Source organism: Mirounga leonina, unplaced genomic scaffold, assembly GCF_011800145.1.
Source record: "Mirounga leonina isolate KUSES-001 unplaced genomic scaffold, KU_Mleo_1.0 Mir_125, whole genome shotgun sequence".
Classification (NCBI taxonomy): domain Eukaryota; kingdom Metazoa; phylum Chordata; class Mammalia; order Carnivora; family Phocidae; genus Mirounga; species Mirounga leonina.
Genome location: NW_023270305.1, coordinates 69,262,470 through 69,278,175, shown reverse-complemented (window position 1 = coordinate 69,278,175; position 15,706 = coordinate 69,262,470). Strand labels below are relative to the sequence as shown.

The 15,706-nt window shown below is 34.8% G+C and overlaps 1 protein-coding gene across 2 annotated transcripts in view; it reads left to right on the top strand.

Annotated features, from left to right (window-relative positions):
• The window catches only part of TMEM131 (transmembrane protein 131), a 240,722-nt gene that overhangs the window by 57,784 nt on the left and 167,232 nt on the right, over positions 1–15,706 (top strand). The window contains exon 2 of one of the 2 annotated variants that reach the window (XM_035001727.1): positions 13,883–13,944. The exons of the other annotated variant lie outside the window; for it this stretch is intronic. Coding sequence (XP_034857618.1) covers positions 13,883–13,944 — 62 coding nt within the window. The remainder of the gene's footprint in view (positions 1–13,882; positions 13,945–15,706) is intronic. 2 annotated transcript variants of the gene reach the window in all.

Below are 15,706 nucleotides of genomic sequence, written 5' to 3'. Positions count from 1 at the left end.
ATATGATGTTCATTCACAAATCTTTGTATGCACATGTGTTTCATTTTCTTTTGAGTAAATATCTAGGAGTAGAAGAATGTCTGGGGCATAATGCAACTTTAAGAAACTGCCAACCTGGGTACCTGAGTGGCTCAGTTGGTTAAGTGTCTGCCTTCGGCTCAGGTCATGATCTCAGGGTCCTGGGATCAAGTCCTGCATTAGGCTCCCTGCTGAGTGGGGAGTCCGCTTCTCTCTCTCCCCTTGCTCCTCCCTCCTGCTCATGCTGTCTCTCTTTCTGTTAAATAAATACATAAAATCTTTTAAAAAGAAAAAAAAAAAAGAAACTGCTAACCTGTTTTCCAAAGTGGTTGCATCATTTTATATTCCCATCAGCAGTGTGTTAGAATTCTAGTCCCTCCACATCCTTGCCAACACTTGGTATGTTAAGAATTTTTAATTTTAGTCATTTCAGTGGGTTATATGTTGGTGTCTTCGTTGTGTTTCTAATTTGTATTTCTTGAATGAGGATTTTCACCATCTTTTCATATGCTTTTTCCCCCCCATGGGCCATTCATAGTATCTTTGCTTAGATGTTTAAATCTTTTGTGCATTTTAAAAAATTGCACTGTTTTCTTATTATTTAGTTTCAAGATATTTATTTCTAGTCTGTGTCTTCTATATTTACTTTTGTAACAGCATCTTTTTTTTTTTTTTTAAGATTTTATTTATTTATTTGACAGAGAGAGACACAGCGAGAGAGGGAACACAAGCAGGAGGAGTGAGAGAGGGAGAAGCAGGCTTCCGGTGAAGCAGGGAGCCTGATGCGGGGCTCAGTCCCAGTTCCCTGGGATCATGACCTGAGCTGAAGGCAGATGCTTAACTGAGCCACTCAGGAGCTCCTGTAACCAAATCTTTTGAAGAAGAAAAGTTTTAAAACAAATTAAGTCAGATTTATCTTTTTATATTCATGTATAGTTATATATAGTTCATGATTTTTTTGTATCCTACTTAATTCTTTGCCAAACCCAAGGTCACTAAAATTTTCTATGTTGATCTCTAGTAGTTTTGGAGTTTTAGCTCTTACATTAAGTTCTATCATTCATTTCAGGTTGATTTTTTTAAGTGTTGAGGTATTGAAGGGTTTTTTTCCCCCTTTCCCATATGACTATCCAGTTGTACCACCATTGTTTAGAGAAATCAAATTGCCTTGATGCCTTTGTCAGAATCCGTTGACCATTTATGTGGGGATCTGTTTCTGAAATTTCTGTTCTGTTCGTTTATCTGCTGTCTTTGTATCAATATTCTACTGAGTTGATTACTATGGCTTTAGGTCTTGAAATCAGGCGCTAAGTCCTCTGATGCTTATTTTCTTTTTCAAAGCTATCTTTACTTAAACTTTGGGTCGTTTGCTTTTCCTTATATATTTTAGAATCGTTTTGTGAATTTCTACAAAAAGGTCTGCTGAGATTTTCATTAGGATTGCACTGAATATCTCGATCAATCGGGAGAATTGATGTCTTAGCAATATTGAGTCTTTTGGGGCACCTGGGTGGCGCAGTCAGTTGAGCATCCGACTCTTGGTTTAGACTCAGGTTGTGATACTTGGGGTTGTGAGATCGAGCCCCGCATCAGGCTCTGTGCTCAGGGCAGAGTCAGCTTGGAATTCTCTCTCCTCCTCCCTCTGTCCCTCTCCTGTGCTCTTTCTCTAAAATAAATAAATAAATCTTAAAAAAAAAAAAATATTGAGTCTTTTGATTCACAAACATGGTACATTTTCCCACTTATTTAGGTGTTCTTTCATTTCTCCCAGCCATGTTTTGTCAAATATATGCCTTAATATTTCATATATTTTGATGATATTGTAAGTGGTTTTAATTTTAGCTTCTAACTGTTTGTAGCTATTATGAGAAATATAGTTGTTTTTGAATGTTGCCATCGTATCCTGCCACCTTGCTAATCTTATTCTGGTAGAATTTTTGTGGATTTCTGAGGATTTTCTACTTTGAAGATGATGATATCTGTATGTAAAGACAATTTCATTTTCTCTTTTCCACTCTACATCTATTTCTTTTTCTTCTTCCATTGGCTAAACTTTCAATATGTTGGATAGGAGTAGTGAGAGCTAACATCCTTACTTTGTTCTGATTTTAGAGGGAAAGTATTTTGTGTTTCACCATTGAGTATGTTGTTAGTTGTGACTTTGGTACCTAACTTTTATTAGTGTAAGAAAGTTCTTTTGTTTCCTACATTGCCAAGATCTTTTTTTCATGGAAGGATGATGAATTATCATATGTCTTTCCTGCATCTTTTGAGATGCCTGTTTGTTTTTTTAGTCTTATAGGTTGGATTACAGTAGTAGTAGTAGTAATAGTAGTCGTAGTAGTAGTATCTTGGATGTTAAGCCAACATGGCATTTTGGGGATAAATTGTACATAGTCATGATGTATTGTATACTATTGGATTACATTTGCTGAAATTTTAGTAAGAGTTTTTGCATATATAATAATGAAGGATATTGTCTGTAGTTTTCCATTAAAGTGTCTGTTTTTGGTATCAGTAATTCTGGCTTCATAAAATGAGTTAGAAAGTTTCTCCTTTTCTATATTCTGGAGAGTTGGTGTTGAATTAGTATTTTTTTTTCTTAAATATTTGGGGAAATTCATCAGTTAATCTATCTGGGCCTAGAGATTTCTTTGTGAGATTTTTAACTGCAGAATAGTTCATTTAATACATCTAGGGCTATTCAAGTTAACTATTTTTTCTTGACTGATCTTTGGCATTTTGAATTTTTGAAAGAATTTGTCTATCTCATAATCTGAATTGTTAACTAAATTGACAAAATTATTAATGATATTCCTTTATTAGCCTTCTTTTGTCTGTAGAAGGTATAGTTGTGTCCAATCTCTCATTTCTTTTGTTTCTAATATGTGACTTTTTACTGACTAGTCTGGCTAGAGGTTTATCAATTTTATTCATCTTTTCAGACATTTTAAAAAGCTTTTGATTTCTTTGATTTTTCTTTATTTTCTGCTATTTCATTGATTTGTATTCTTTATTATTTCCTTCTAATTTAGGCTTAATTTGCTCTTCATTTTCTAATTTCTTACATTGGTCATTTCTTTGGGCATGTGGGATAAAAACTATATTGTTAAGATATGGATGATTACTTATCTAATAGTTAAAATGTGATGTTATGTATTATGTATATATGGATGCATTGTAGATGTTATATACATATGCTCTCTGTCTTATAATATGTGATTGCATATTGGAAAAACATACAAGATAAAATCCCTGCACAGTAGCTGAGTTGGCATATTATTTTAACAGACAGTTTTAAGATGGCTATAATACCACTTGTAGTCACAGACACTTGAGCCGTTTATTATTGCCAAAGTTAATCTGTGCCAGCAGTAAATATTCCAAACACCTCTGTAACCACTATTTTCAACTGGACATTTACCATAGCATGATATATGGCTTTTTAAAAGAGTGAATGTGTTTAAACATTCAAAATTTTATAAGTCTTGCATAAATGATTTTCTCTTCTTATTTGGAATATTTTCAAACTTCCAGAAAATTTCTAAGAATCAAAATAGAATAAAAAATACTTGCATACCTTTACTCAGATTCACCTGTTTAAATAACTGTCCAACTGTTTTTAAAAGTAGCTGCTCCATTTTTTTACTCCCACCAGCAACTTACTGGTTTCCAATTTCTCCACATCTTCGCCAGTGCTTATTATTGTATACCTTTTTGATTATAGCCATCCTAGAATGTGTGAAGTGGTATCTTATTTTGGCTTTGATTTGTATTTCTCTGAGGACTGATCTTGAGTGTCTTTTCATGTGTTTATTGGCTATTATCTTCTTCTGAAGAAATGTTTATTCACATTCCTTGTCCATTTTTTAGAGTTGGGATATTTGTCTTTTTTTAATTGAGTTGTGGGTGTTCTCTGTATGTAGTCTATATACATATCCTTAACAGATAAATCATTTGCAAAAATATCCCATTCTGTGGGTTATCTTTTCATTTTCTTAATTGTGCCCTTTGAAGCACAAAGGTTTTTATTCTGATGAGGTCCAGTGTGTCTGTATTTGTCTTTGATTGCTTAGCTCTCTTAGATGAAAAATATTGCCTAATCCAAGGTTGGGAAGATTTCACCTGTTATCTTCTAAGGGTTTTATAACTCTTACACTCAGGTCTTCGATCCATTTTGAGTTAATTTTTGCATGTAGTGTGAGGTAGAGTCCAGCTTCAGTTTTTTGCATGTAGTTAGTCAGTTTTCCCAGCATCATTTGTTGAAAAGACTGTCCTATCCTTGTTTGAATTGTCTTGGCACAATTTATGATCGATTGATCATAAATGTGATTGATCTTTCTGGACTCTCAGTTCTATTCCATTAATCTATACATTTATTTCTAGTACCACACTGTCTTGATTAGTGTAGCTTTGCAGTAAGCTTTGCAATCAAGAAATGTGAGTCCTCCACTATGTTCTTTTTCAAAGATGGTTTTGACTATTATGGGTCCCTTACATTTTCTTAAGAATTTTAGGGTGAAAATATCAATTTAGAAAAAAGCAGTTGGGGGGAGTATAGCAGTCTCAACATTATTAAGTTTTACAGAATATGAACACCAAATGTCTTCTCATTTATTTAGATTATCTTCTACGTATGTTGGAGGATGTGGTTTGCTGCATTTTGTTGAGAACTCAATATCCATATTCATAAGGGATATTGGTCTGTAGTTTCTTTTCTTGTGATAACTTTATCTGATTTTGGTATCAGAGTATTAAGGCCTCATAGAATAAGTTGGGAACTGTTTCCTTCTCTGTTATAATGTGGAGGAGTTTGTGAAATATTGGTGTTAATTCTTTAAACATTTGGTAAAATTCATCAATGAAACTGTATGTCCCTAAGCTTTTCTTTGTAGGAAGATGTTTTGATTACTAATTCAACCTCTTGTTATAGATCCATTCACATTTTCGTTTATTCTTCAGTTAATTTCAGTAGTTTATATCTTTCTAGTTATTTATTTGTCCATTTCACCTGGGCTAAGTTGTTAGTGTGTAGTTGTTCCTAGTTATTCTCTTATACTCACTTCTCTGTAAGGTTCTTTTTTATTTGTTAGGTCATCAGTCATAGTCCCTGTTTCATTCATGAATTTTTTTTGTTGGTCAGCCTAAGCTAAAGATTTGTCAATTTTGTTGATGTTTTCAAAAGAACCATATTTTTGCTCCATTAATTTCTCTGTTCTCAATTTTATTTATTTTCACTCTAACTTGTACTGTTTTCTTCTTTCTACTTGTGTTGGGTTTGGTTTGCTCTTCTTTTTCTAGTTTCTTAAGATGGTAGGTTAGGCTATTTGAGATCTTTGTTTTATTTTAATATAGGCAAATAACAGCTATAAATTCTCTTCTAAGCACTGTTTTCCCTGCATTTCATAAGTTTTGGTATTCTGTGCCTTGGTTTTTATTTCAAAATATTTTCTGTTTTCCTTCTGATTTCTTATTTGACACATTGGTTATTTAGGATTTTTTTCTTCCAAGTATTTATTTAATTCCAGCTAGTTAACATACAGTGCAACATTAGTTTCAGTTGTAGAATTTAGTGATTTATCATTTACATACAACACCCAGTGCTCATCACAAGTGCCCTCCTTAATACCCATCACCTATTTAACCCATCCCCCTGCCCACCTCCCTTCTGTTAATCATCACTTCATTCTCTATAGTTAATAGTGTGTTTCTTGGTTTGCCTCCCTCTCTTTTTTCCTCTTTGTTCATTTGATTCCCCATATGAGTGAAATCATAGGGTATTTGTTTTTCTATTAATTATTTTGTTTAGCATAATACTCTCTATCTCCATCCATATTGTTGCAAATGGCAAGTCATTCTTTTTTATGGCCGAGTAATTCCACTGTGTGTGTGTGTGTGTGTGTGTGTATCACATCTTCTTTATCCACTCATAGGATTGTTTTTTGATTACCACATACTTTCTGAGTTGCCTAAACTACACCGCATTACTGATTTCTAATTTTATATTTTCCATTTGGTGAGACAACATTCGCATATTTTCCTTTAGTTGGTTTTTTTTTTTTTTGCATGTGGTTTCCTTTATTTCTAACATGCTTGCAGTAGTTTATGTAACATTTTTGCCTGGTAAGTCCTATGTCTGGACTTCCTCAGGGACAGTTTCTATCCACTGTATTTTTTTTCCTGTGTATAGGCCACATTTTACCCCTTTTTTTTTTTAATATTGCTTATAATGTTTTAGTATAAACTAGGGAATTTCAATTACTATACTTTTTAGTTTGATTTTTCTTACAGATTCTTTTTCCTTATTAATATTAAAGTTTTTTAGCCATGGTTTCCTTTAATTCTTTGAACATTTTTAATACAGCTAACCTAAGGTGTTTAATAATTCCAACATCTACAACTTTGCTAAATTTGCTTATTAGATCTAGGAGGTTTTTTATTTGTTTGCTTTTGAGTTGTTGGGATTTTTTACATAGACAGTTATGTAACCTGCAAATAGGGATAGTGTTATTTCTTTTCCAGTGTATAGGTTTTTCTTTTTCTTGCTTTGTTGTAGTGACTAGAACTTCTGGCACTATGTTAAAGAATGGCAAGAGCCACATCCCTGAAGTTCCCAGTCTTTCCTTCTTTAACCATTAAATAAGGTATTACCTGAAGGTTGAAGTAGTTCTGTTTTTCTCCAGTCTTGTTGAGAGTTTTTGTCATGAGTGGGTGTTGGGTTTTGTCAAGTACACTTTCAGTTTCAGTCAATATGATCAAGTAATTTTTCTTCTTTAGCCTGTTGATAGTGGTGAATTGCATTGATTGTTTTTAAATTTTAAGCCGGTCTTGTAGAACTTAAATAAATCTCATTGGTCATGATGTGTAATTTTTATACATTGCTGGATTCAATTTGTTAATAGTTTGTTGTACTTTTTGTTTTTGGTCCAAGTTAATGAGATGTAGTGTGTAGTTTTTTTTTTTTTTTTAATTGTCTGCAGGAATTTTTTGAAAAAAATTAGTAACGTCTATGTAACACAAAATTCACTATTATAAGTGTACACTAGAGTAGTATTAATTACATTCACTGTTGTGCCACCATTACCATTATCTATTCCAAAACTTTTTCATCATCCCAGACAGAGAGAGACTCAGTAACCATTAAGCAATAACTCCCACCACCCCCCTTACTTCAGCCCCTGGTAACCTCTGATGTACTTCCTATCTCAATGAATTTGCCTATATTAAATATTTCATTTAAGTGGAATCACAATATTAGTCCTTTTGGGTCCGATGTATTTCACTTAGCATAATGTTTTCAAGGTCCATCCATGTTTGTAGCATGTATGAGAACTTCATTCATTTTTATTGCTGAAGAACATTCCATTGTATTTATATACCTTGTTTTGTTGGTCCATTCATCTGTTGATGGACACTTGGGTTGATTCTATTATGTTTGGATACTATTTAAATTTTTTATTTTAGTAGGCAGTCAGCCTTTTTAGGTTTATCACAGAGATCCCTTTGTGTTTGTGAGCTATGGTTGCAGAACAGTTTAATTTTCAGAGCCTTTATATTGTTATTGTGATCTGCTTGTTTTTTTTTTTTAAGATTTTTTATTTATTTATTTAACAGAGAGAGAGAGCGCACAAGTAAGCAGAGCAGCAGACAGAGGGAGAGGGAGAAGTAGGCTCTCCACCGAGCAGGGAGCCCGATGCGGGGCTTGATCCCAGGACCCTGGGATCATGACCTGAGCCGAAGGCAGCCGCTTAACCGACTGAGCCACCCAGGCGCCCCTGATCTGCTTGTTTTTTATAGTGCCTCTGGTGCTCCCCCTAATCCCTGCTTGTGCTGGGGAGGGAGCATAGTAGGATATATTTCAGTGTATTAGTGATTTTCTGCTTCTTTAGAGTAGTTGGTGGTTCTCAGATATTCATTTTAAAACTTAAGTTTACTGATCTTTTTATATAAATTAAGTACTTCAGGATAAAATGAAAATTAATTATGGTATTTTATGATAAACTATAAAATTAATTTTGAAAATATATGTGCCTCACCTCTTTGGGTGTATGGTGTATATCTGGCACATCTGAGTTGCATAAATCTATATTTTGAGTTGGAGTAAATAACATGGCCACAGCCTACTTAGGGGTTTGGTAATATTGAGTGGTCTTGGTAAAATTAGAATTTGACATATATGAATTCCTTTGCACTTTTAATGTGGGAAGAAGATAACTTAGGTGTATATTACATCTTTCAGATAAGAAAATTAATGAGGGGAGAAACAAGGTTTCAGTCAGAGTATCTTTACAGATAGAAGGGACTCACACAAATCGAGTCCAGAATGTTTAAAAATTTTTGTTAGTGATCGTTTGTTGAAATAAAATCCTGAGCAAGTGTAACTATAAGAGATAATACATTAATAATGATGAGTTCTGAAATAATAATACCATTATTTTAACCAATTTCTTTTTTTAAAGATTTTTTATTTATTTATTTGACAGAGAGAGACATAGCGAGGGAGAGAGCACAAGTAGGGGGAGTGGGAGAGGGAGAAGCAGGCTCCCCACTGAGCAGGGAGCCTTATGTGGGGCTCGATCCCAGCACCCAGGGACCATGACCCGAGCCAAAGGCAGACACTTAACGACTGAGCCACCCAGGCATCCCTTAACCAATTTTGTTGTCTGCCATTTTTCAGACTTTGAACTAGATGACAAGCAAACCAAGAACTAGTGATGAGTTTAGAATAGGGCAGATGATAGAGGATGACAGAGAGCTGCCTGGAGCAGTTACGGAAAACCTGGCTGAGGGATGGTGTTCAGGGTGAGACTTGAAGGAAGAGAAAACACTAGCCAGGAGAATATTCCAGGCAGGGTGGTTGTTCGACACAGGATTTGAGTGCCCTTCCAAGTCCTGCCTGTGTGGCCCTCTCTTTGCTTACTGGTTATTTAAAAAAAAAAAAAAAAAAAAAGTCACTTATTTAACTAGCCCAACCTCTTCCCCTATGGGTGAGGAGACCTTGAAGGCTAGAAAGTAGAAAATCGATGGTGACAGCCTAGGATCCCAATGCCCGGTACACATACATATACACACACCCTTATGACACATATTTCTACTGCTTATTTACATTCGTTGTTTTCATCAATTATTTTAGAAGATGTATGAAAACAGGCAGATTGTAATGTTCAGGAAAAGAAGAAAGATTTGCCTTTAAAGCGAAGGTATTTTTCTTGTGTCATTCATTACTAAATGAAATAGGGAAGTAAACAAACTCAGTTTCTCAACTTCTGTTTTGAAAGTGAGTGATTAAAGACCGACACATGGAGATTTTTACACTGTATGGAAATGTCTTTGTTCCTCTCAGACATCACAGGGATGTGGATGGATACAGGGACCTTAAAGTACATCTTCTGGAGCCCAGCTTCACAGAGTTAATGCCTACAAAATCATAAAAGCCAGAAATATAAATCCCTTCCTTCTTTCCTTACTTGTTATTGGAACTATATGCCTAATTTTAGAAATTAGGTTGCTTCAAGGTGCCATTAAGCCTTAATGTCAAATTTACTTTGTAAGTAAATAGTGATGGGTTTAGAACCATAGATTCTGGGGTCCTTTGGCTGAAATTGATAGTCTCTCTCTAGCCACTTTTCTTGCTGAGTGACCTCATGCATAACCTCACTGTGCCTACTTATTTTTTAAAATGGAACCTATAATGTCTGTGTCATAGGATTAGCTTATTATCATTATTATTATTAATAATAATATAGTGATGATAATTATTGGATGTTATTTCTATAACATCTGGGTGCTGTTTGAACTGGGGAACATTGGGATAATTTGGGGTTCATTTAAAATATAAAATTAGGGGGAAAACTTCTTGGGAGAGGAAGTAGCTGTAAGTTGTGGCTTTAAATCCAGAAATGGGGGAATTTGACTTGCTTTGGTTAGTTTTTGTATTTTACAGCCTAACATTGTTAACGCATTAAATGATTAAGTACTTATCTAGTGTCAGTTTTATTTTTCTAGGCATAAAAGTTGAAGTTCTTATAACTGGCCATTTAAAGTGAAATATTCTTAACATTTATTTCATGCCTGAGTTGAGTCCTATTCATTTCTATATCTTTTAAGGGGAACTGATGATATATAACACAGTATTTTCCTTTTAGGACTTTATAAAACAGCAACTGTTACTAATTTTTTTCAAATAAGGTATTTCATGTTTTTTAAAAAGCTCCTAATTAATACAACCAAATTATGTAGTTGTCTTTATCTTTATATAGTTAAGTTCTCCTCAGTTAGCTAAAGGTCTGATCTAGCTTGATGATGGGAAGTTAGGTGATAGTCATTATATCATAACTCTAATAGCAGCCTCCAAATAGATCATGTTTCTGGTACTTTCTTACTGCTGATTAGATGGAAAGCTTCGAACTAGGAGCTCCTACTTTTTATCTCTTCCATTGTGAGCATCTGGCTCTTCAGTTAATTCTTGTTAGTTCATTGTGTTCTTACATCAATAAATCTGTCTTCAACAGGAGTATAACAGAAAGATACTTTCTGGGTCATCTAAATTTCAGTTTATGTTAAAAGGTGGAGGAAAGGACGGAAATGGGCTGGGTGAGCTAGGCAGAGCCTTTTACCTTCACAATATGAATCTGAAACTAACTACAAGCTAGGACTAGATAACAAACCGGAAAGAGATCATTTGCATCAACAAATGCAAATATCAGCACTTACTTCTAAGCAAAAAAGGTGGGATTTCGCTCAGGCACTCAGTATTTATGGAGTGTTCTCTACATTGAGAACTGCTGGGGAATGAGCAGTGAGGCAGATTGACACAGGACTTTCCCAAAATAAAATCGGGATGTGATTACTAGAACAAGGGAAGAGTGATGCTTGGCAGTCAGGAAATACCATCCAGTTAGGTAACGTAATCTAATTAGCTGGTATCTTAACTTGCTGCTTGGCTTTCAGCTTTAGTCAGACTGGAAAAGCCAGGAATGTGTGGATGAGACAGTAAGCTGCTTCCCTGATGAATACTCAAAAGACCAACAAAGAGGAGTCAGTGAATGTTGTATTAAGCCAAATGAAATACCATTGTTTCGTGTTTTTTAAAAGTCAACTTTTTATTTTATTTTTTAAAGTTTATTTATTTATTTTTTTTAGTAATCTCTACACCCACCCATGGTGCTCAAACTCACAACCCCAAGATCAGGGGTCACATGCTCTTCCGACTGAGCCAGCCAGGCATCCCCCCACATAAACTTTTTATTTTAAAACAGCTTTAGATTTATATAAACATTTTAAAGATAGCACAGAGTTCCCATCCTCCCCACACTTTCCCCTATTATTAACACCTTACATTAATGTGGTACCTTTTTTTTTTTGCAAGTAATAAACCAGTATTAATACATGATTATTAACTAAAGTCCATATTTTATTCACATTTCCTTAGTTTTTACCTAATTTCCTTTTTCTTTTCTAGGATTGCACCCATTCCCGCCCCGCCCCAAGATAACACATTAATTACATCTAGTAGTCCTGTCTGCTTAGGCTTCGCTGGTCTGTGACAGTCTCTTAGACTTTACTTCTTTTCGATGACCTTGATAGTTTTCAGGAGTACTCCTCAGATATTTTGTAGAATGTTTCTTGGTTGGGATTTGTCTGATGTTTTTCTTCTAATGAGACTGGGGTTATGTGATTTGGGGAGGAAGACCACAAAGATAAAATACCATTTTTATTATGTCATATGAAGGGTACATATGTCAGCATGACATTTCACTGAGGATGTTGACTTTGATCATCTGACTGGGGTAACATTTGTCAGATTTCTCCACTTTAAAATTACTCTTTTTTCCCCTCCTTTCCATACTGTTTTTGGAAGGAAGTCCCTATGTGCATCCCACACTTGTTAAAAGATGGGGAGTTATCCTCCAGCTTCTAGATACATAAATTATTTAGAATTCTGCCTGGGAGTCTCTTATCTTCTCCCCTGTTTATTTATTTATTCAATTACTTATTTATATCAGTATGGACTCATGGTATTTATTTTATATTTTGGGTTGTAATCCAACACTGTTGTATTGCTCAAGTTGTTCCAGGTTTAACTCTTAATGTTAATTCTTAGATCCCTTTGACAAATTCTCATCCGTACAGGATTTTTTGGTTTTTTGGATGGTTAGCACTTGCTTACTTTCTGGCACCATTAGGTGCTCCAATTTCATGTTGTATATATCCTGCCTTGGTCCTAGATTGAGCCATTTTTCTAAGAAGCCCTGATTCCTTTTATTGAAGAATGGTATTAGAACCCAAGATCTGTGCTTTAGGTCTGCCCTATGCTACTGGGGTGTCATTATTCTAGGCCCTCTTAACTGACAGAGCAAGAAAATATATATGTGTATACTAACCCCTGCATATACACATATTTATAAATATTCCTAAATATAACTATATTAAACTAAATATGAATTCATACTGATGTTGCTAACTCAGTTCATTACCACATGGATCATTATAGCTTCTTCCCCTTGCTTTTGTGTAAACTCTTACTCTAGTAGTGAAAAGTCTGACTTTTACCATCTGTGTATTTAATTGTGCAGTTCCAGTAAACATGTATAGTGACATCAGAATTGTTAACTCAAGCTCCCATGGGAAATAACTTTATCAGTTAGGGTATAGTGCTTATGTACAGTTTCTTTTTCTTTTAGTCTTTTACCTTTAGTTTTACAGCTTCCACTCACGTTCACATTACTTTGTCAGCACCTCTTTCCACTCTGCCCCCCCCCCACTTCAGTAAGATGGTTTCATACATTTGCTATATAGTTAAATTATTTTGTCATCTTCTACATTTCATCCCAGGATCCCTTGGTTTCCCAAATGATTTTTTAAATTGCATACATTAGGTTCACTCTAAAGTTCCATTTTGATGAATGCATAATGCCGGGTATCTACCATTCCAGTGTCATACAGAATAGTTTTACTGCTCTGAAAAATTTCCTTTGCTTCACTTACATCATCTTTCCTCTCCCCAAACTTCTAGCAACCTCTTGCCTTTTTACCATCTCTGTTAGTATAGCCTTTTCCAGAATGTCATGTACTTGGAATCAAACAGTATGTAGCTTTTTATTTTACTTTTTATCACTGAATAATATTCCATTGTGTGGATGTACTATAGTTTGTCTATCTGCTCCTCTATTGAAGAATATCATCTTGTGTCCAGTTTGGAGTGATTATGAATAGAGTTGCTATACAGAATTGCTTGCAGATTTTTATATGGACATAAGTTTTCAAATCAGTTGGGTAAATACCCATGAGCACAGTCGCCAGATCATATGGTAAAAGTATGTGAGCTTTTTGAATATCTTGTCTTTGTGTTGTACACAGTTTCTTGGAATAGAATAATCGCTTGCCATTTTCCTTGTCCCTTCTCCCTCCAAGTTTCTTTTGACTGTTGATTCTAGGTCCTATCATCGCTGTAAAAGAGCAGATGATACAGAATTTTGGCTTATTTTTTTGGTAATAGAATCCTCTAATGATCTTTTCCATGTGCTTGTGATATTTTCAGTTGTCTGTCAGTGAAAGTAATCACCTGCATCTAGTTGAATTTGACTGTTTTGCACTTTCTGGAAGTATAGCAGGAATATATTTTGCGGGTGGCTTACACAGCCTATAGGTTGTTACAACTACTTTCTAATTCGGTTGTATTGTTTTATTTTAAAGCATTTCATAGTTGCTAAAAATCCTGCAGGATTGCATTTTCTTCTTTAACCATCACCTCAAGCAGTATGTTTTTTTAAATATGTAATTTATTAACTTTAAGGTAAAAGATATTTATTTAAATCAGATTTATGTTTCCGTAAAGTGATAGTATGTTTTGTTTCCTTCACAGCATTTATTCAGTCGGAGAGCATAATAGAAGTACTACGTTTTGATGATGGAGGGTTACTACAGGTAATTTTAAGCTGAAAAATTATCTCAGTGTCAAACCTTGAATAATATTGGATTGTTATTTATCTTTAAAAAATGTAACTAGTTGCTATGAGATATATTTTATGAGCTTTATATGCAGATTTTGTAATAACCTACTTAGCTATATGAATTATCTTTTAAATTAAATATTATTGGGGGTTTTGGGAGGTTTGGTGGGGAGAGTCAGGTCAGGGACAGTGGAATTGGTGGTTAGCTCTGTGAGTGTGGAGCCAGTGAGTGAAGCACTCAGTTCAGATGTCAGACCTCAGAATATTTATCTGGAAGAAGACTTCTCTAGAATATAAGTTCTGTAGATATACATCTATATCATCTTTCCACTTGCCATTCTAAGCCACATCTTTAAATATATTATACATAAAATTGGAAGGTATAATCTGGTGTCCTGCCTTTCACACCTAGCACAGATACCCCATGAAGCCTATTTTAGTCTTCCTAGCTAAAAATCAGTTCTAGAATTTCAGAGCTGAAAGACAGAGTAAAGGCTTCTTAACCATCCCTCTGATTTTTGTGACTGAGGTGTTTTCTGTGCTTGTTTTATACTACTTACCACTTTTGTAATTATAACATGTGTTTCCAAGTACCATCCATTTGGTAGCATGACTCACAGTTTTTCCAAGGTTTAGTTTAAGAAAGGTGCCAAAGATCCCATGACTTTGTGGTAATGGGGCTAGTATTAGAATTCTCATCTTCTTACTCCGGGTGTTGTCTTTCTCTTACATGGTGCTGCCTATGGTGTATTTATTTACTTAATTATAATTAAGTACATGACTTAAATAGTTCTGAAAAAAATATTCCCCATAGCTTGTAATAATGGCGGGAAACTAAAAGTTAGATTAAGGCAATAGAGAAAAAATAATTGTGCTAGAGACCTGAAGTAAGATTTCTGTTTGCATTTTCATAAATTTAGATTTCAGACAATAAACCAGACAAAGAGAACAAGAAAAAAAGTGATGGGTTTTAAGGTTCTTTTTCTCTGACAATAAAGCAAGTAACTGTTCTGAATGATAACTTTTTCCCTGCTTCCAAATTTTTAAATAAGCATATCCTTCATACCTTTACATAAGAGATGTTGAGAAACACAGCAGGCAGTGTCTGCATGGGACTTGCAGAAAAGTCTTTGTACAGCTTTTTATATTGAAAAACTGAATAAAAACTAAAGATATATAATCTCAAATTTTGTAAAGCCTCCTTTCCTAGAAAATGAGCTTAGTCTCTTTTTTTTAGTTCTTTAATCTGTTGCAAGGTGAGAACTTGGAGAACTGATAGGAATGACTATTTTATTTATTTATTTTTTTTAAGATTTTATTTATTTATTTGAGAGAATGAGAGACAGATAGCACGAGAGGGAAGAGGGTCAGAGGGAGAAGCAGACCCCCCGCTGAGCAGGGAGCCCGATGTGGGACTCGATCTCGGGACTCCAGGATCATGACCTGAGCCGAAGGCAGTCGCTTAACCAACTGAGCCACCCAGGCGCCCAAGAATGACTATTTTAAATATCTTCCTTTAGGTGGTTTGCAGGATCTGGATAACAGGCAAATCAGGACTGAATTTCTGGAAAATTCTCCTTTTATTAACTGAAGAAGGATCCATGTCCTTTATGAACTAAACATCTAGGTTGCAAGTGATAATTCATTTTGAAAATTCTGGAGCTTGATTTGTGTGTTTGTGGGGGGGAGGCTGTCAGTCCCTGTCTACATGGACTTAGCTGTGAAAGAGCTTGTGG